This window comes from Neoarius graeffei, chromosome 2 (assembly GCF_027579695.1).
Source record: "Neoarius graeffei isolate fNeoGra1 chromosome 2, fNeoGra1.pri, whole genome shotgun sequence".
In the NCBI taxonomy this organism is placed as follows: domain Eukaryota; kingdom Metazoa; phylum Chordata; class Actinopteri; order Siluriformes; family Ariidae; genus Neoarius; species Neoarius graeffei.
In genome coordinates, this window is record NC_083570.1 from 64,443,165 (window position 1) to 64,465,598 (window position 22,434).

Sequence of the window (22,434 nt, forward strand, 5' to 3'; positions counted from 1 at the left end):
TAAGTTCTCATAATAATTATAAAAGTTCTCATTCTAAAATACTAAGTCATTATTATGACACAATAAGACATAATTTAGGCGGCACGGTGGTGTAGTGGTTAGCGCTGTCGCCTCACAGCAAGAAGGTCCGGGTTCAAGCCCCGTGGCCGGCGAGGGCCTTTCTGTGCGGAGTTTGTATGTTGTCCGCGTGGGTTTCCTCCGGGTGCTCCCACAGTCCAGCAGGTTAGGTTAACTGGTGACTCTAAATTGACCGTAGGTGTGAATGGTTGTCTGTGTCTATGTGTCAGCCCTGTGATGACCTGGCGACTTGTCCAGGGTGTACCCCGCCTCTCGCCCGTAGTCAGCTGGGATAGGCTCCAGCTTGCCTGCGACCCTGTAGAACAGGATAAAGCGGCTAGAGATGATGAGAAGATATAATTATGAGATACAAAGTCATAATTATGACATGCCTTATTACTGTGAAATACTATGTGATTTTTTTCTAAGAGGTGAAAAGGGGCTTTCATAGGACATCGTCTGTATGGTTTGGTGTTATGGGTCCAAAAGTTGTATTTCATTCATTCATTCATTCAAAATTACTTGCTAGAGATGACAATTAAAAAAAAAAAACTATCAAGACTATAATATTTCATATACTTGTTATAAGCTTAACTGACTGGTGATGTTTGAATGGGTTTAAATCGATGTTAGTGGAAAGTTCAAGAATAAAAGTCCTAGGGTTAGGGTTAGGAGAACCCTGATCCGCACCCTTGTAGGTACTGGGTTAGGAGGGCTGGGAGAACTCCAACATGATGGCGTTCAAATGTTTGCTTTTTTTTCTGTGTAAGTTTAGGGCCATTGTCTAGCTACATTACAGTAATAAAGACCTAAACATAATGAAATGGCGCAAATAAGCAAGTTAAAAGTGCACCATTTTTATACAGCTACAGTAGGCTTACTGTGCAAAAATCTTAGGCACCCTATTTTTTTCCCTTACAAAAATCTATACATTTGTTTTAGATGTCTATTTTATGACTTCTACATTATCGAGTCAGTACAAAAACATTTAGAATTCCCAACTTTTTTTCCAGCACAAAATTAAATGTTAAAGAAGAAAAAGTTTGTATCTCAGCAGCATATTAGCGGAGCTCCCGCGCGGGCCGGAGCACCATACCTAAGAAAAAATGGTAAACCCATCGAGTCGATTTTTTGTGGTTTGTCCGTGTAAGTGTACCACCACTCATACACACCGCCTAGTGGCCAGTGTTAGTAATTACAGTCATACACACCGCCTCGTGGCCAGTGTTAGTAATTACCATTGTGTAATTACGTGTACCAGTCATACACACCGCCTCGTGGCCAGTGTTAGTAATTACCATTGTGTAATTACGTGTACCAGTCATACACATCGCCTAGTGGCCAGTGTTAGTAATTACAGTCATACACACCGCCTCGTGGCCAGTGTTAGTAATTACAGTCATACACACCGCCTCGTGGCCAGTGTTAGTAATTACAGTCATACACACCGCCTAGTGGCCAGTATTAGTAATTACAGCCATACACACCGCCTCGTGGCCAGTGTTAGTAATTATCAGTCATACACACCGCGTATGGTGTAGTGGTTAGCACTGTCGCCTCACAGCAAGAAGGTCCAGGTTCGAGCCCCGTGGCCGGCGAGGGCCTTTCTGTGTGGAGTTTGCATGTTCTCCCCGTGTCCGCGTGGGTTTCCTCCGGGTGCTCCGGTTTCCCCCACAGTCCAAAGACATGTTGTCTGTGTCTATGTGTCAGCCCTGTGATGACCTGGCGACTTGTCCAGGGTGTACCCCGCTCCAGCTTGCCTGCGACCCTGTAGAAGGATAAAGTGGCTAGAGATGATGAGATGAGATGAGATGAATGAGATGAGACACACCGCCTAGTGGCCAGTGTTAGTAATTACCAGTCATACACACCGCCTAGTGGCCAGTGTTAGTAATTACCAGTCATACACACCGCCTAGTGGCCAGTGTTAGTAATTACCAGTCATACACACCGCCTAGTGGCCAGTGCTAGTAATTACCAGTCATACACACCGCCTAGTGGCCAGTGTTAGTAATTACCAGTCATACACACCACCTAGTGGCCAGTGTTAGTAATTACCAGTCATACACACCGCCTAGTGGCCAGTGCTAGTAATTACCAGTCATACACACCGCCTAGTGGCCAGTGTTAATAATTACCAGTCATACACACCGCCTAGTGGCCAGTGCTAGTAATTACCAGTCATACACACCGCCTAGTGGCCAGTGTTAGTAATTACCAGTCATACATACCGCCTAGTGGCCGGTGTTAGTAATTACCAGTCATACACACCGCCTAGTGGCCAGTGTTAGTAATTACCAGTCATACATACCGCCTAGTGGCCGGTGTTAGTAATTACCAGTCATACACACCGCCTAGTGGCCAGTGTTAGTAATTACCAGTCATACACACCGCCTAGTGGCCAGTGTTAGTAATTACCAGTCATACATACCGCCTAGTGGCCGGTGTTAGTAATTACCAGTCATACACACCGCCTAGTGGCCAGTGTTAGTAATTACCAGTCATACATACCGCCTAGTGGCCGGTGTTAGTAATTACCAGTCATACACACCGCCTAGTGGCCAGTGTTAGTAATTACCAGTCATACACACCGCCTAGTGGCCAGTGTTAGTAATTACCAGTCATACACACCGCCTAGTGGCCAGTGTTAGTAATTACCAGTCATACACACCGCCTAGTGGCCAGTGCTAGTAATTACCAGTCATACACACCGCCTAGTGGCCAGTGTTAGTAATTACCAGTCATACACATCACCTAGTGGCCAGTGTTAGTAATTACCAGTCATACACACCGCCTAGTGGCCAGTGTTAGTAATTACCAGTCATACACACCGCCTCGTGGCCAGTGCTAGCCAGTAAAGAAATACAATAAAAGAGACTGGCTACGATATGAGAAAATTCTACAACCCAGAAACAGATGGGAGCTCCGCTTTTAGGCAGTGCCTAAATCTATACATTACATAAGAGAGCACTTTTCAGATTAAAAAAGAAAACATAATGAAGGCTGTTGGGTTTTGGCGCAAAATCAAGAAGCGAGTGTGACAAAGTGTCCAGAAGAACTCAAGATGCTCAGTAAAACCTACAGCTCATTTCATTATAAAACAGCACTCATTGTACCTGAGACTCCTATTTATTTTTTCAAAGCAAAAGGTCGTCACACCAAATATTGACTGAAACATTTAATTTCATTATTTTTAAACCATTATTGGGCTACAGTATTTCTTTACATGTGCCTAAGACTTCTGCACAGTGCTGTATGTCTTCTATATAATAATAATAATAATAATAAAATACGAAGTGCATTTATATGGCTTGGAGACGCACGTTTGGGATTCAAACCAATGAAAGCCGAGAGGCGGGGCTTATCCGAGTAAACACTTCCGGGGTAGAGCGGACTGTAACACATGCTGCTTGCTTATGCTGAGGAAGGCGCTGCTGCGGTCAGTGAGACTTGTCTGGATCAGGTGAGCACGTTAGTATGAGCCAGCTTCTCTATAATACAGTTAGACATTTTGGATGTTAAATGCATAAAGGGCCAAAATGTAAAGGGCCAAGCTGTCATGCCTGAGGCACGGTGAGCTTGTTTCAGTTATGTTTGGCTTCTAAACACCAGACTAGCTGCTGGTGCACACATGCTAGCTGCAGACATCACTGTTCCTGCAATATCTACAAGGGTGCGGGTCAGGAGCAGTTTCACTGTGAAGTCATGTGTAATGAGAGAGAGATGGATAGATACTTTATTCATCCTGAAGGAAATTAAGGCATCCGGTATCTTATATGCACACAAATGAAAAACAAAAAACCCACCCCTCACAGAAGACAATTGTGAGATGATCACAGATTTTAAGCAGTACACATCGTGGAAGTGGTTCACTAGGATGCTGTGGTAGAATAGAATGTAAACAGCAATTGAAATTAACTATACAAATCCTGTAAACAAATACTAGAATTATAATTTTTTTAAAGGTGTACATAGGGGCTACTATAACCAGTAAAAGAAAAAAGACAGAGTGGTGGGAGCAGAGTGAGGCAGACTCGTGCCCAAAAGTCCATTTCGCCCTTCTCCTTCTGTGCTGAACTGAACAGCTGGATGGTCCTGGGGACAAAGGATCTCCTCAGCCTGTCTGTTGAGCAGAAGTTTTGCCACTAAACATGCTCCTCTGTCTGGTGAATGTACTCTACAGGGGTGGTGGTCGTTGTCCATTATTGACAGCAGCTTGTTCAGGGTCGTCTTCTCCTCTGCTGATGTCAGGGGCTCCAGTTCAGTGCCAACAACAGAGCCAGTCTTCCTCACCAGCCTGTCCAGTCGCCCAGTGTGTCTCTTTCTGTCTCCCCAGCACACCACAGCATAAAACAGGATACTGTCCATGACATGATTATGGAGTGGTTGACCTTTTTGTTTATACAAGACATGCATCACTAAAAGTTCTCCTCTATTTACCATTTAAATAACTTTCTGGTTGCTAGAGTTAGAAGAATGCATTCGAGTTAACTATGAAAAATGTATGGATGTAGGAATCCATAAGGACAGCACGGTGGTGTAGTGGTTAGCACTGTCACCTGACAGCAAGAAGGTTCTGGGTTCGAGCCCAGCGGACAGCGGGGGCCTTTCTTTGTGGAGTTTGCACGTTCTCCCCGTGTCTGCATGGGTTTCCTCCGGGTGCTCCGGTTTCCCCCACAGTCCAAAGACATGCGGTTAGGTTAATATGGGGCAGCCATGGCCTGAGGTTGGGCTGAAGTGCCCTTGAGCAAGGCACCTAACCCCTAACTGCTCCCCGGGCGCTGTAGTGCAGCAGCCCACTGCTCTGGGTATGTGTGTGTGCCCATTGCTCACTTGTGTGTGTTCGCTGCTTCAGATGAGTTAAATTTCACTGTGTACATGTGACAAATGAAGGCTTTGTCGCTTAAAAAGTGAAATGGAAGCTGGATATGTGCTAGTGATGCATTTGCAGATTGAGACTGCGTCCGGTTTTATCTGTGATTTTGTCTGTATTAAAGCTCATAGGCAACGGTTTTAATTTTATGCACATTTGAAACGTTATATGTTAAAAAACCCTCTGTAATTTTCTTCTGGTCCCAATAAGTATTGTTAATAAGTAATAATTAAAATAAGTTAGCGCGGATTGCGGCGAATTTCTGTTTAACTATTTTTGTCACCATTCGGCGCGTGACGTCATTTAAGCCAAACAAACCGCTTGAGTTGAGTCCACTTCTGTTTACTTACATTGCCGTTTGACTTGAGTGCAGACGTGCTTTCAGGAATTTCCAAAGAAAAACCCCATGCCTTATTGTTGTGCAGTGAACTGTAACAACGGGACCGGTTCAAAAAGAAGTTTTTACCTTTTTCCGAGAGAGGAGAAGAGGCAGAGAGAGTGGATTGGCTTTTTCTGGAAGAGGAGACAAGGCGGAGCGAGTGGGTTGGCTTTTTCCGAAAAAGGAGAAGAGGCAGAGCGAGTGGGTTGGCTTTTTCCGAAAAAGGAGAAGAGGCGGAGCGAGAGGGCTGGCTTTTTCCGAAAGAGGAGAAGAGGCGGAGAGAGTGGATTGTGTGCTTGAAACAAAATCAAGCAGTCAAAGAAGAAACTGACCAGCAACTCTCAAGCAAAAAGGAGAAGATTGGAGGTAAACATTTTTACTTTTGCTTGCAATTGACAAGTCAAAAATCCTGAGGGATCCTGTACAATCATTGTGGAAATGAGACAAATAATAATACATTTTATGTAAGGCGCCTTTCAGGGCACTCAAGGTCACCTCACAATACACATAAACGACAATTAAAAAAAGCAAAAAAGACACAACAATATAAATGCAATAAAATCAGAAATCAGCAGTAGTGGATGACAAGTTATAGTGAGTAGGCAAGTTTGAAAAGGTGGGTTTTTAAACGGGTTCCTGATGTCAGGGGGGAGGGAGTTCCAGAGGCGAGGGGCAGAGTGGCTGAAGGCTCTGGACCCCATGGTGGACAGACGGGCAGAGGGCACAGTGAGGCTGATGGAGGAGGCTGACCTGAGTGTCCAGGAGGGAGTGTTGATGTGAAGAAGGTCGGAGGGGCGAGGTTGTGGATGGCCTTGAAAGTGTGGAGCAGGATTTTAAAGTCTATGTGAAATTTGACAGGAAGCCAGTGGAGTTGTTGGAGAACAGGAGTGATATGATTGATGGATGGAGTTCTGGAGACAATATGAGCAGCTGAGTTCTGGACCAGTTGGAGCTTATGGATGGACTTGTGGGGGAGACCGAAGAGGAGGGAGTTACAGTAGTCTAGGCAGGATGTGACTAAAGTGTGGCCCAAGATGGCAGCACTATTGGAAGTAAGGGACGGAGAGAGGTGGTTAATATTGCGAAGATGGAAGTAGGCAGACCGGGTAACATTATTAATGTGGGTTTGGAATGACAAAGAGCTTTCAAGGACGACACCCAGGCTCCTAACCTGAGGGGAGGGGGAAACAGAGGCATTGTCGATGGGTATGGTGAATCTGGGAGTGTTAGTGAGAATGGATTTAGAACCAATGAGGAGGACCTCAGTTTTATCACTTTTGAGTTTGAGAAAGTTGGAGGAGAGCCAGGATTTGATTTCCTGTAAACAGACACAGAGAGAGAGGGGCGGGAAGGTGGAGATGGGTTTAGAAGAGAGTTAGAGCTGGGTGTCGTCCACGTAACAATGGAAATGGATGTTGTATTTACAGAAAATATGGCCAAGAGGAAGGAGATAGATGATAAATAGGATGGGACCAAGGACAGGGGTCAGTAGCGGTGCTTCCTTGGCATGTCACAAAGGGATATTTCCTCACTTAGAGTATAATATAGTATAAATGCCGCGGATGGCAGGCTAATGTGGCCTACCGGCGCACTGTCAAGTAATCGTTACCTATATCCGCTAGGGAGGGCGGTTTAATTATTCTTCAAAAGGGCTCTTGTTTAGTATTACGATGAAAGTAGGAATTTATCATAACTACCAGGATAAATCGTTTGGGCGCGAGTCTTGTTGAGGTCCGGGGTCACCGCGATCAGAGTCGGCCGAGTTGCTGTCCGATTCCGAGGCTGCACGGTCAAACCAGTGAGCCACGTTCACCGATTGCTTCACAACGGCCATAGGTTCATACATATATATGGTTTCACCTCTCGATATTCAATTTGGAGAGCTCCTACTTCAAAATCGCCATCGCTTTCAGACATTTTACACAACCTCTCACGACCAAAGCCCGTACATGTGTGCTCGGTTCGCAATAAACACAGAACTGTTCCCAGTCTGTTTGGCTTAAATGACGTCACGATGACGGTCCCCTGGCGGTGAAAGTGTGCATAAGTGAGATGTAAACAAACCTTCGGAAATTGGGCAAAACAGTATATTTTAACCGTTTTATTACATTTTAGGGTGCAAATTAAACACTAGGAAAATTGAATTCGCTTTTTGGGTCGTTCTTCTCGACAATAAAGTTGATATTCTATGTTTCACCTTGGACCATTGCCTATGACCTTTAAATGTCTACATTTCCTGCCCCCCCAACAGAACTGTCACTCTGTGTCCTCGTCCTTCAAGAGTGTGTTTTTTCTCTAACCTGTCAAAGAGTCATCAAAAATCTCATCATACACATAAGATTTTTCCTGCCCTCCAACAGTTTTCCTTCTGGGGGTGAGTAACCTGAATGAGTTTACTGTAGAAGCGTATTTTTTATATATGCGTGTGTGTATATAGACCCCTTTCACATGACGTCACCGCGCCGCGAGATTTTGTTAGGCGCCATATTGGAAGACCAAGTACATGCACTCACAATATAAAACAAAGTATGAGCGAGAGTAAAGTGACACGATGGATGATAATTCTGGTTATGTGAGTACATTACCAGTTGCAGAAAGGGCACGGTATGTGGAGAAACTGGCTGTGATTGATGGGTTTGACCCATATGTTAAAACTCGGGGCAAGGTAGAATGGAAACATAAGGAGGACCGGACACCAATTCTGCCATCTGTTTGCTACCCAGACATTGTAAACTATTTGTTGTTTACACCCAGTGCCTACACTCAGTGTTCGAACTATGCCGATATTTTCGGGGGAGTCCCTTTTTTCCCTTGGGGGGGTGCTTGCGCTTGTCTCGGAGCGCGGATCTCCAAACACATGAGAAGCCTCTCTTACGCACATATCACGCGGACTCCACACACGCATCGCGTCTGAAGTCATAACTCATCAGGGGAAATCGTGTCCGCATTGGCATGTTCAAAAAACAACCTCGCGTCAACAATGATACCACACGCAAGAAAAAAAAAACAGTCAGGCTACTCAACAACCAACCTGGCAGCAGCGAGCAAGCCCCAAACCATCCTAAATTATTATTATTATTAAATTGTAGAAGTCTGGGAGGCTTGCTCCTCATACAGTTTTCAACTTGGGGCCAATTTAGCATGTTTTAAATCTGAATTTCTTGTGTTTGCTTACCTCAAAGTGTCCGCAGATCATGCACAGACTTATCCATTATAGCCACAGTTTTTTGCCAAGTCTCACACAGGTTTCTTTCAAGTTTACTGTTGGGCCAATAAATCATAAATAAAACAGCTCAGATGTGTTTAAGTCGTTTGCCACTGCACTTTATTCTCATGGGTTCACATACCGCTGCCGTTATTATCCCCTTATCATGAGTTTGTTGGTCTTCCAATATGGCGCAGGGTCTGTTTACTTCCGGTTTCGGGTGACGTCAGTGAAAGGGGTCTATATATATATAATTTTTTTTCTCGTTATCACATTTTAACTACAGCGCCATGTAAGAATCCTATGAAAATTCTCTTCTTTCTTGCTCACAGCAGATTTGTGCCAATGGAGGACAAGGAGGCTTCGACGGAGCTGATTGATCTTGGGGAGAAGCGAGCGTGCCCTGAGGAGGATTCAGAACATATTGCTAAGAAAGCTCGACTTGAGGATGAAGCTAATGGCAGCCATGTCACCAAACAAACAGAGGAAGACAAAGAAGAGATGGAGGCAGAGGAGGGTGGAGAAGAGGAGTCTTTGGAGGATGACGATGGAGAAGGAGAGAGCTTTGCTGATATGATGAAACATGGTCTCAGTGAAGTGGATGTAGGAATCCATAAGTTTGTCAGTGATCATAAAGGGTTCTCTGGAATTTTGAAAGAGAGGTTGGTTTATTTGTTTGAGGTCATGCTGTATGTCAGCTCTCTCATATTCTGCATATGTTCACAGTATAGTTTGCTAGATAAGAAAAAATGATGCCGTCTGTTCTTGTCTGTGTAATTAGTGTAGTTTTAGATAATTAAAAATTTATGGAATTTTTTCCCCCAATATCCTGCCAAGTCCTGAATCTGCAGTCCAAGAAGTGATTCTGGTAGTGAATATTGCCCAGGACTGAGATGGCAACATTACTATAGAGAGATAGAAATGATGTAATAAATAAGTAGTGTTTGGAATAAACACACATTTTATTACCTGTCTTGTTAGGTACTCTGATTTTGTGGTTCATGAGATTAGCAAAGAAGGGAAGACCGTGTGGCTAGACGACCTCTCCATACCTGTAGAAGCAGAGGTGAGACACATGCCTGTACAGTATCAGAGTACTGGTTCAAAGTTTATTCAGGGCTGACCAAGAACTACAGTACTGTGCAAAAGTCTTAGACACCATATATATATATGTAGAAGTCATAGACTTATCGCAGGAAAATGGAGGCTGTGATAGTGAGGTGAGAAAGAGAGTGCAGGCAGGGTGGAGCAGTTGGAGAAGGATTTCGGGAGTCATTTGTGATAGGAAAGTCCCAGCAAAAGTGAAAGGTAAGATGTATAAGACAGTAGTGAGACCAGCTGTGATGTATGGATTGGAAACCGTACCCTTAACGAAGAGACAGGAGGCAAAGTTGGAGGTGGCGGAGTTGAGGATGTTAAGGTTTGCGATGGGAGGTTGGACAGGATAAGGAATGAGCACATCAGAGGGACAGCACATGTGGAGAGCTTGGGAATTAAGCTAAGAGAGATGAGACTGAGATGGAATGGGCACATCCTGAGAAGAGATGCAGAGCATGTTGGAAGGAGAATGTTGAGGATGGAGCTGCCAGGCAAACAAAAATGAGGAAGGCCAAAGAGGAGATACATGGATGTGGTGAGAGAGGACATGAAAGTGGCAGGTGTAGTAGAGAAGGATGCGGAAGACAGGGAGCAACGGAGACGAAAGATCCACTGTGGCGACCCCTAATCGGGAGCAGCCATATATTTTTTTTTTCGTACAAACTTTGTTATAGATTTCTATTTATGACTTCTACATTATCAAGTTATTTTAGAGTTCAAACGTTCATTTTCCAGCACAAACATAAATGTTACAGAAAAAAAAGTTTGTATCTGAGCAGCATATTACATAAGAGACCACTTTTCAGATTAAAAAAGAAAACATAATGAAGGCAACTAGGATTTGCTGCAAAATTAAGAACCGAGTGTGACAGTCAAACTGTCCAGAAGAACTGTGACTGGTTCTTCAAGAAGCTCAATAAAACCTACAGCTCATTTCTTTATAAAACTGCACTCACTGTACTTGAGACTACTTTTATTATTGTTGGTTTGTTTTTTTTTAAAGCAAAGGGTCGTCTCACACCAAATATTGACTTTGTTTCATTTGTTAGGGCTTACTGCTGTTTATATTATTTTTTTAATGTTGAAACATTTCATTTAGTTATTTTTAAGCCATTTTTTGTCTACAGCATTTCTTTACATGTGCCTAAAACTTTTGCACAGTACTGTATCTCAATTTAGTTATTACATGAGGTGTTTAAAAAAAAAACCCTCATACCTGATCTTGCATAGAGAGATTTGATATTCACGTAATATGTGACGTTTTCTCAGTCCCATTCAATTTCAGAAAATATACAGTATGTGTCTATTTGCAGTCTATTAAATAGCAAGTTGTCAGTATCTTATCTGCCTTCTGTTGTAGGAAGCGTGTTTAGAGACTGAGCCGGTGGAGTGTCAGGATCTGACAGAAGAGCAAAAACAACAGCTTGCTGATTTGCAGCTATTCAAAAACAAGGAAGGATCTGTGCTTATTGAGGTAACATGGATTGCACTTCTCCGTTTTATAAGATTGTTCTCTTATAGATCTGTCTAAATGTGAACTAATTGATAATCAGGTTAATACCACAGCACTGTTGAATTCTTGATTTTTAATTGGTCTGAAGGTTGCGTAATTGTCTGTAACAGCAGCTTTGGTTATAAGGCAAATCACAGATTTTCTATTAATGCACTAATTCTTAAGTGTTAAGGATGGAGAACATTGCATTGTGGTTTCTCAGTGATATTTCCATTGAATTAACTTCATGAGAAAGTATGGAAATGGTTGTTTGGAGATCTGTACATAAGTGAGAAGAAGAATTGGCATGGTTTATGGTCATTCTGCAGCATTACATGGCACTGCAGTATAAAAGAAAAAAGTATGATTTTTTTTATTCAATAAAAAATTGTAATAGTTGGCAAATAGTTCTGCTGTAAGAGCAATAAAACTCACACATTTCCATATTAAATATGAAGTGTTTTCAGGGAAATTAAATACATTTTCAGTGTTACATTTTTAAATACGGTATAAAATCTCAGTGGAATGTGTAACTGAGTTTTGTAGACAGCAGTGTTATAGTCGAGTCACTAAACCCCGAGTCAGAGTCCAGTCTCAAGTCCCCAGTGTTCAAGTCCAAGTCATGAAAGAAAATTTCGAGTCGAGTCCACTACTGATCCGAGTTGAGTCTCACACAAGCCCCACTATCAACAGTTCAAATAACATGAGAGAGGGTTAACACTCGCTAGTTCATCAGTCAGCAAGCCCCGCTATCAACATAGCAATGAACATAGTGTGTCACTCACTTCTCTGGGTGGAGTCTTGCCAAATGACGAGTGAAGTTCGAGGTTGTCCCTGTCGTCTCCTCGATAGTTCTTCTACATATGGAACACATAATGCATTTTTTTTCCCACTGCACGAGAAGTCTGTATAAGCAAAGCGGACAATCCTAGGGGCTTCTCTCCAGGCATTTTAGCACCATTAATGTTAGTTTGTTCCTGAACGTGAACAGGCGAATGTGCATTCTCTTGCGTGAAATTAGTATAAAAATGAATGTAGATATAAGGCGGCACAGTGGTGTAGTAGTTAGCGCTGTCGCCTCACAGCAAGAAGGTCCAAGTTCGAGCCCCGTGGCCGGCGAGGGCCTTTCTGTGCGGAGTTTGCATGTTCTCCCCATGTCCACGTGGGTTTCCTCCGGGTGCTCCGGTTTCCCCCACAGTCCAAAGACATGCAGGTTAGGTTAACTGGTGACTCTAAATTGACCGTAGGTGTGAATGTGAGTGTGAATGGTTGTCTGTGTCTGTGTCAGCCCTGTGATGACCTGGCGACTTGTCCAGGGTGTACCCTGCCTTTCGCCCGTAGTCAGCTGGGATAGGCTCCAGCTTGCCTCCGACCCTGTAGAACAGGATAAAGCGGCTAGAGATAATGAGATGAGACAAAAAATAAAGAAAAAAATCCAAGTCCTTGTTTCCAGTTTACAAGTCTGAATGCAGTTAATGCATGAGTCAGAGTCATTGGTGCTCAAGTCAAGTCACGAGTCCTTAAAATTAGGCCACGAGTCGGACTCAAGTCCGAGTCCTGGATTAGAGTACTACAAGCCTGGTAGACAGAATGAACAGCCCAGTGAGAGTGCTCAATTTTAGCTACAGTGGTACTTGAAAGTTTGTGAACATTTTAGCATTTTCTATATTTCTGCATAAATATGACCTAAAACATCATCAGATTTTCACACAAGTCCTAAAAGTAGATAAAGAGAACCTAGTTAAACAAATGAGACACAAAAATATTATACTTGGTCATTTATTTATTGAGAAAAATGATCCAATATTACATATCTGTGAGTGGCAAAAGTATGTGAACCTCTAGGATCAGCAGTTAATTTGAAGGTGAAATTCGAGTCAGGTGTTTTCAATCAGTGGGACGACAATCAGGTGTGAGTGGGCACCCTGTTTTATTTAAAGAACAGGGATCTATCAAAGTCTGATCTTCACAACACATGTTTGTGGACGTGTATCATGGCACGAACAAAGGAGATTTCTGAGGACCTCAGAAAAAGCGTTGTTGATGCTCATCAGGCTGGAAAAGGTTACAAAACCATCTCTAAAGAGTTTGGACTCCACCAATCCACAGTCAGACAGATTGTGTACAAATGGAGGAAATTCAAGACCATTGTTACCCTCCCCAGGAGTGGTCGACTGACAAAGATCACTCCAAGAGCAAGGCGTGTAATAGTTGTCGAGGTCACAAAGGACCCCAGGGTAACTTCTAAGCAACTGAAGGCCTCTCTCACATTGGCTAATGTTAATGTTCACGAGTCCACCACCAGGAGAACACTGAACAACAATGGTGTACATGGCAGGGTTGCAAGGAGAAAGCCACTGCTCTCCAAAAAGAACATTGCTGCTCGTCTGCAGTTTGCTAAAGATCACGTGGACAAGCCAGAAGGCTATTGGAAAAATGTTTTGTGGACGGATGAGACCAAAATAGAACTTTTTGGTTTAAATGACAAGCGTTATGTTTGGAGAAAAGAAAACGCTGCATTCCAGCATAAGGACCTTATCCCATCTGTCAGGGGCGCAGATAGGATTTTTGAACTGGGGGGGACTGAGCTGTCAGCAAATGATTCCATTTTGTGTGTGATATATATGTACACACACACTACCATTCAAAAGTTTGGGGTCACTTTGAAATGTCCTTATTTTTGAAAGAAAAGCACTGTTCTTTTCAATGAAGATCACTTTAAACTAATCAGAAATCCACTCTATACATTGCTAATGTGGTAAATGACTATTCTAGCTGCAAATGTCTGGTTTTTGGTGCAATATCTCCATAGGTGTATAGAGGCTCATTTCCAGCAACGCTCACTCCAGTGTTCTAATGGTACAATGTGTTTGCTCATTGCCTCAGAAGGCTAATGGATGATTAGAAAACCCTTGTACAATCATGTTAGCACAGCTGAAAACAGTTGAGCTCTTTAGAGAAGCTATAAAACTGACCTTCCTTTGAGCAGATTGAGTTTCTGGAGCATCACGTTTGTGGGGTCGATTAAATGCTCAAAATGGCCAGAAAAATGTCTTGACTATATTTTCTATTCATTTTACAACTTATGGTGGGAAATAAAAGTGTGACTTTTCATGGAAAACACAAAATTGTCTGGGTGACCCCAAACTTTTGAACGGTAGCGTGTATACATGTTATCACCTCCTCACTGCCATCACCAGGAACTACCTGCAGGCCAGGACAATGATAACATTTTAACATAGCCTATGGAAATCCAAAGTTTACACATTATCATCATGCACAGAAATTGCAAAACTGCAAAACTAGTTTTAAAACCGCTAAGTTCCAACTGTTAAACATAGCGAGAGGCTGGGCTACGTGTGTGTGTGTAAAGTGTAAACCAGTGCATCCTGACTTTCTAACTATGCCTGTGTGTTGCGTGAGCGGCAGTCAGTCAACAACTCTTCGCAAAGTTTCCTTATGAAACAATATGCTCGCTGAAATTATGGCAGGGAACGCCAGATTAAACATTAAAACTGCCTTCTGAGCACTGTATCTACAGGCTACCACCGAAAGAAGGAGGCTACCAGAAAGGCATCTCTACTCCGTACGATTTTACTTTCACTACGACATTACTTTGAACAGACTATCAAAAAATTGCAAGGTGATATGATAAAGTAAGGCACAGTTTACTTAGTCTTTTTTTTTTTTTTTGAAAAAACGATGCAATCGTTTTCTGCCTTTTGGCACCCTTCATCATGCCATGTTGGGGTCCTGAACTAGGAGAAGCTGTCCCCGATATGCCTGTCAAACTTGTTGTGGGTAACCATAGCAACCAAGCTCGAGCTCGCAACCTGTGCAGTCTGTGCAGTTGCAACTATGTATGTACTGCTGTGCACCTCAATAAACCGAATGGTAATTAGTCTTTTGATTTTTCCGTGAGGTTTGCCTTATGCAAAGAAAGACAGCATAGACGTTTTTTCCTCCCTATAAGTGGGGGGGACCGAACGAGGTGAATTTAAATCTGGGTGGGACGAATCCGTCCCCCCCCCCATCTGCGCCCGTGCCATCTGTGAAACATGGTGGTGGTAGTATCATGGTTTGGGCCTATTTTGCTGCATCTGGGCCAGGACGGCTTGCCATCATTGATGGAACAATAAATTCTGAATTATACCAGCGAATTCTAAAGGAAAATGTCAGGACATCTGTCCATGAACTGAATCTCAGGAGAAGGTGTGTCATGCAGCAAGACAACGACCCTAAGCACACAAGTCGTTCTACCAAAGAATGGTTAAAGAAGAATAAAGTTAATGTTTTGGAATGGCCAAGTCAAAGTCCTGACCTTAATCCAATGGAAATGTTGTGGAAGGACCTGAAGCGAGCAGTTCATGTGAGGAAACCCACCAACATCCCAGAGTTGAAGCTGTTCTGTATGGAGTAATGGGCTAAAATTCCTCCAAGCTGGTGTGCAGGACTGATCAACAGTTACCTGAAATGTTTAGTTGCAGTTATTGCTGCACAAGGGGGTCACACCAGATACTGAAAGCAAAGGTTCACATACTTTTGCCACTCACAGATATGTGATATTGGATCATTTTCTTCAATAAATATATGACCAAGTATAATATTTTTGTCTCATTTGTTTAACTGGGTTCTCTTTATCTACTTTTAGGACTTGTGTGAAAATCTGATGATGTTTTAGGTCATAGTTATGCAGAAATATAGAAAATTGTAAAGGGTTCATAAACTTTCAAGCACCACTGTAGGTTCTCTAGCAGCATAAAATTTCAGTGTCAACATTGCAAACAAAGCGCTCAAACTGTGTGCAAGACATTTTTTTTTAAATCAGATGTTCAGTCACTCTCTCTGCTATTAGTTTTATTTGCTTGCAGTATTTTTTTTTTTTAATCATTTTTTTCCAGTTCCCTTAAATTTAGTTTCATTTCTTCTTAACAACATGCAAGGTTTTGTTTTTGTTTTTTTTTGTTTGTTTGTTTTTAAGTTTTGGTTACTGACTCAGATTGATGAAGTGAACAGGACCACATCATCTGTAAAAACCAGAGACGTAATCCTGATGTCACCAAACCAGACACCTTCCTCCCCTTGGCTGCACCTAGAAATTCTGTCCATAAAAGTTATGAACAGAACTGGTGACAAAGGACAGCCCTGGCGGAGTCCAGCATGCACTGGGAACGAGTTCGACTTACTGCCGGCAATGCGAACCAAACTCCTGCTCCGGTCATACAGGGACCGAATGGCCTGCAGTAGTGGGCCCTGAACCCCATACTCCCGAAGCACCCCCTGGCTTCATTGATCTGTGACTTACAGCATGTGCTGGGACGGTTTGCAGCTGAGTGCGAAGCGGCTGGGATGAGGATCAGCACCTCCAAGTCCGTGGCCATGGTGCTCAGCTGGAAACAGGTGGAGTGCCTACTCCAGGTCAGGGGGGAGTTGCTACCTAAAGTGGAGGAGTTTAAGTATTTCGGGGTTTTGTTCACGAGTGAGGGTAAGGGGGAGCGGGAGTTGGACAGAATGATCGGGGCAGCATCAGCAGCGATGCGGACGCTAAACTGGTCTGTTGTGGTAAAGAGAGAGCTGAGCCAAAAGGCAAAGCTCTCAATTTACTGGTCCATCTACGTTCCCACTCTCATCTATGGTCATGAGCTATGGGTAGTGACTGAAAGAATGAGATCGCGGATACAAGCAGTAGAAATGAGTTTTCTCCGCAGGGTGGCTGGGCTCTCCCTTAGAGACAGGGTGAGAAGCTTGGTCATTCGGGGGAGACTCTGAATAGAACCGCTGCTCCTCCGCATCGAAAGGAGTCAGTTGAGGTGGTTCGGGTACCTTGTTAGGATGCCCCCTGGATGCCTCCCAAAGAAGGTTTTCTGGGCATGCCCCACCAGGAGGAGACCCAGGACACGCTGGAGAGATTACATCTCTCGGCTGGCCTGGGAATGCCTCGGTATTCCCCCGGAAGAGCTGGTGGAGGTGGCCGGGGAGAGGGAAGTCTGGGCTGCTCTGCTTAGGCTGCTACCCCCGCGACCCAGATCCGGATAAGCGGTAGAAGATGGCTGGATGGATGGTTACTGACTCAGGATGTAACCAACTGGATGTGATTTCACACATTATGAATAAAATGAGACAGAATTTTGGAAAGTATGCATAACTTGTCATTAATTTAACCTCACAAATTTGTAATGTGATTTAGTCATCTTGTGCTCATGACGTGTATAAAGTCATGTATTTAATTTAATTGTGATGTTAGTGTATCAGAAAGCATTCTTCATCTGTAATATGTTGATCCACACAGGTGGAAGGAGATTCCAAGGAGAGGCGTACTTTGCTTCACAAAGCAATCAAAGCCCTATACCCAGGATTAGAGACCAAAACTGAGGAAAGAGAGGGCAAGAGGTTCATAGTGGCGTATCACGCAGCTGGGAAAAAAGCACTGGCAGGTAATGAGCATTCACACTGAATGATGCACCAGTTATTCCCACTCAAATGAAAACAAAGGAAGCTGTATCTCTACATGTCATTATCTCACCTTTCTGCATGTGTAATTATTCATACCATGCCACAGTCTCTGTCCATCTTTCGACTTGCATGTTTCATTTAATGGAAGCAGATTTGGCATGTACAGGTGCACGGACACATGGTTGAGGCAGCTGTGCACATGTCTGAGAGAGGGTTAAATACACACTGCAGAGTCTGGAAAAAGAGTTATTACCCCCCGAGATATTAAAATGCTATTCGTGTATTAATCAGACGGCACGGTGGTGTAGTGGTTAGCGCTGTCGCCTCACAGCAAGAAGGTCCGGGTTCGAGCCCCATGGCCGACGAGGGCCTTTCCGTGCGGAGTTTGCATGTTCTCCCCGTGTCCACGTGGGTTTCCTCCGGGTGCTCCGGTTTCCCCCACAGTCCAAAGACATGCAGGTTAGGTTAACTGGTGACTCTAAATTGAGCGTAGGTGTGAATGTGAGTGTGAATGGTTGTCTGTGTCTATGTGTCAGCCCTGTGATGACCTGGCGACTTGTCCAGGGTGTACCCCGCCTTTCGCCCGTAGTCAGCTGGGATAGGCTCCAGCTTGCCTGCGACCCTGTAGAACAGGATAAAGCGGCTAGAGATAATGAGATAATGTATTAATCCTTGTAAAAGAGGCAACACTCTGTACAGGTTATAATAATGTAGTTAATTATTTGTTACTAATGGAACCTCCTATTTATGACTAAAATACATGAATAAAGCACAGTAAAATATTAGGTTAAATAGCTGAATGACTATGCGTGGTGAAATTTGATATTACATTTATGGCATGCAGCAGACGCTCTTATCCAGAGTGACGTACAACATACCCGGAGCAGTTGGGTTAGGTGCCTTGCTCAAGGGCACTTCAGCCATTCCTGCAGGTCCAGGGAATTGAACTGGCGGCCTTTCGGTCCCAAAGCTGCATCTCTAACCTTTAGACCATGGCGTCCCCATATTTTTCTAATAATCCGTTTTTGAAAGCTACAAACTTTCCCAAGCTGAATTATTTATTTCGTTTGCACTTATCTTAACAAGAAGTAACATTACAACCTTTAAAACTATAATTTCCCTGGAAAGTGAGAAAGAGAAAAATTATATTTAAAGATTTAATTTCACTTCCATTGAAAGACACCAACACACTGATTTGTTATGATAGGTTGGGGATAAAATTAGCTTATGTTTAAAGTCATTCAAATTCTGTAAAGCTGCTTTGCGACAATGTCTATTGTTAAAAGCGCTATAGAAATAAACTTGATTTGATTGTGCACTATATAAAAATATATGACCTTGAAAACTCTTTAGCTTAATACCTGCCTTTATTCACAGCCTACAGCTATGTTTGCAGCTGCATTTGTGAAACTGGCTTCTTTGAATATTAATGAAAATCATTTCTATGTTTTGAGGAAATGTACATATTTGTGTGTATTTATAAGTAGAGATGTCAGTATGGTGTCGTGGTATTTTTTTTGTTTGGTTTTTTTTCCCCTCTAATTATCAAAATTCGGCAGAATTCAGCCGCAGCATCATCGACAGACCAGAACGCATATAATCCAGAGTCTATCAGAATGAAAATAGCTGTGTGAGGGAATCCAACTGATGTGGATAAAACAATAAAATGACAGTAAACTTGGATATTAAATGGATACTCTATTGACAGGCGTTATGATGGACTGAAAACTAGCATAGACCAAAATGATGCGTTCAGCAGATATTCAGATGATCTAATGATATATAATATGTAAACCTAGAAGCTAGTAGATATTGGATCAGATACAGGTAGACCCCCAGAGCATCCTATACAGGATATAACATGGTGGTGCCCTCATGCACTTAAAGACATTTGAGATTCAGCCACTGATCCTGCTTGTGTTTTGGACTTTTTTAAATATTGTGTGGTAACGTTTGCACTAAAACTCCTCTGTATTTTTACTAAAGATTAAAATATTGTCGTGCTTGTGTTTGGGGCCGTGTACTTCCATTAAAGGAAGCTCGATGTGTCTCATGCTCATTAGTTCACTTGATCAAACGTGGTATGTTAACCTGAAATGAGAGCCGTCTGGTCTTGAGTAATATTTTGTGCCTTTCATAAGTTACCACTTACTAAACTCTAGAAAAAACCTCCTCCTACCTCCATGGGTTGAGTTACGTGATGGGAAAGCTACACTCGTACGTAGCTGGGATATAGACCCTTGGGTTCTTATTTCTTGCTGAGTCATGGTGAGTCGCACTGTTAGACAGCCTTACAAAGTGGCTTGCCAAACTATTTTGAGGGAAAAGCTTTGATTTTACTTTGAAATGAAAACCTTTTTAAACATAATAGTAGTTTTGTATAGAGAAAGAAACTACTCCCACGTGTATCGTTCTCTCCATTTGTAGTCTTTTTCGCATGTGTGGGTCTGATATAACAGACCATTTGCCTTTTGAACATGTGACGTGGTAAAGCCAGGTGGAGGGCTGTGTGGTTTATCCCATTTCCTGCTCAGGTCAGGACCCTGGCATACAGAATGGTCTGTTTTAGCACATCTCCTCCCTGCATGCACATCATGCCCTGTCTCTGGGTTCTCCACTTGGTCCCTGACCGATCTTAGTAACACTTTCTTGTCCTCCTAATGCTCCTCTTTATTGGGACAGAAGTTCGAACAGCTGCAGGTAAGAACCTCTCCTCCACTCAGCTCCATGAGAGGGGTTGGGGGAATCATGGGATTGTTTTGTTGGATTTTCATTTAGGACAAACACTGTCCAGGTGTACAAGGGATCGGTAATAAGTTTATACTGTTTTTTGGAGTTGTCCAGTAATTGAAATGAAACACTTTTTGACTTTTGGCTGTTAAAATGTAGTATTCGCACAAAGTTGTTGTTTTACCGTCTCACTCTTTTTGTCTGTTTGTCTCTTTATGGAAGCACCAAGAAAACACTCCTGGCCTAAGAACCGTGGTAGCTTCTGCCATTTTGTCCTTTATAAGGAGAATAAAGACACCATGGATGCCATCAACGTTCTCTCCAAATTTCTCAGGTGATTTATGGTTCTTGTACATAACAGTTTATTTTGGGAACAAATAAAACGTTTTTGGCTGTTAATTGCCTTTAACGTTTATTGTTCTTTTAGAAGATGCTATTCTTCACGCAAGTCCTGTCCTACTCCTTGTATTTGTGTATACATTATGTGTATTCAGTCCATCTTACAGAATCTGCATGCCAGTAAATTTACAGAAGTTAGCTAAGTGCATGGAACCAGTGGAGTAATATAAGAAGCAATTAACGTTTGGTGCTTTCAGTAGCTTGGCTCATATTGTCAGCACCATGATTGTCAGTGTAACTTGGCTGTTCATGTTAAAAGTAATTCACGCTCAGTCAGCATTGATAGCCGCATGCATCGAGGTGTTTTTCATTTAATTGTGTTACAAATCCTATGACATGTCAAAGAGACAGTTATTCGTTGAAGACACACAAAGTGAGAGCCTTTTTTCTCTGGCCAAAGGAGAGAGAAAATCAGTGACTGCCAATCAAACAGTCTCAAGTAACCGTTTTATTCATATAGGATATTACACGGTGGCTTGAAGTTATGAAGTTTATCTTCTCTTGTTGAAAAATATTTTCGCTCGTTCACTCGTGAACTAAAATATTTTTCAACAAGAGAAGATAAACTTCATATCTTTGTGCCACCATGGAATGTTCTTTTATATTATTTAGACACATCTACAAAAAAAGCAAGTTAATCAAAAGAATTTTAATTTTGAACTGGTTTGTCATTTTAATAACGTGTGTCTGATCAGCGGGAAAACATTGGGAGTGACGTCGTCGGAAAATATTTCACTCAGATAAGTGATGGATTTCCTGTGAAGAAAAATACAAGTTTTTCAACATGAGAAGATAAACTTCATATCTTCAAGCCAATGTGTGATTTTTCTTTTTTATTATATAGACCCATTCATAAACAAAAATTACCCAAATTTCTCAAAACGATTCATCGATTTCCTCACAAGTAACATATAGAGAAATGACACTCAGTGTCCCGGATGTGGTCAGTATTCAAGGCTGAGGTCACAGTATTTCACCATACAGACCGACCTTAAGCTGGTAAATAATATATTTATTTTTTTCTTTACCAAATTCTAACAGAAAATGAGAGCGCCTGAAAGGGAAAACCGAGCTGAGCCGCCATTTTGAATCCTCATTCACGGCTGTAATGCAAATTGCTTCCTCCTCGGTATACAAGTGCACTTCCATGGCAGGAAAAAACTACATTTTGCCGCCTATGTAGTCCCCTATTTATACAAAATTGAGTCATTCAGGATTCAGCCATGTTTTTGCTTGGCGTTAGCAAGTTAGAGGTTTTTAGCTTTCTCCTGAAATGTTTTCTTTTATTTCGTCTTCCTAAGGGTAGTAAAACTCGCTTTCGCTGTGAACACCGTCGTTATCGCTATCCATGCTGTAAAATTAATGCTATTCTCCTGAGAAATGTGAAAATAAATGTTGACAAAAATTGCTATTATGTTTGTTGTTGTGAACGAGTGAGTTGCCAGAGGTCCGTAACTGGGGTCCGTACTGTAGGATATGGACCCGCTCGCCAGCCAATCAGAGCGCAGGATTTGGACCGTGAAAAAAAATAAATTCATTTATTTTCATTTTTTTTTAAAATGGTGTTAAATCAATGTGAACTGGTTAAAAATCATGGAAAATGTTTTCATTTAGATTTTATTAGGAAGTCGAAGAGTGTACTTTTCTAGTTTAAAAGGCTCAGGATACATAATCATAATTAGTGATCTCAATGTAGTGTGGATATAAAAACACAAATCTGCCAATATAAATAAATGAGGAAAAAGGAA

The 22,434-nt window shown here is 42.4% G+C and overlaps 1 protein-coding gene across 6 annotated transcripts in view; it reads left to right on the forward strand.

The window, feature by feature from the left end:
* Window positions 1–3,440: 3,440 nt before the first annotated feature.
* Window positions 3,441–22,434, forward strand: part of pus7 (pseudouridine synthase 7) — a 36,089-nt gene continuing 17,095 nt past the window's right edge. The window contains exons 1-8 of one of the 6 annotated variants that reach the window (XM_060914661.1): window positions 3,441–3,520; window positions 5,356–5,675; window positions 7,561–7,683; window positions 8,847–9,176; window positions 9,496–9,580; window positions 10,973–11,086; window positions 17,394–17,538; window positions 20,510–20,621. In XM_060914661.1, coding sequence (XP_060770644.1) covers window positions 8,860–9,176; window positions 9,496–9,580; window positions 10,973–11,086; window positions 17,394–17,538; window positions 20,510–20,621 — 773 coding nt within the window. In that variant the 5' untranslated portion in view covers window positions 3,441–3,520; window positions 5,356–5,675; window positions 7,561–7,683; window positions 8,847–8,859. The remainder of the gene's footprint in view (window positions 3,521–5,355; window positions 5,676–7,560; window positions 7,684–8,846; window positions 9,177–9,495; window positions 9,581–10,972; window positions 11,087–17,393; window positions 17,539–20,509; window positions 20,622–22,434) is intronic. The other 5 variants (XM_060914662.1, XM_060914657.1, XM_060914658.1 and 2 more) reach the window with 5 other exon arrangements.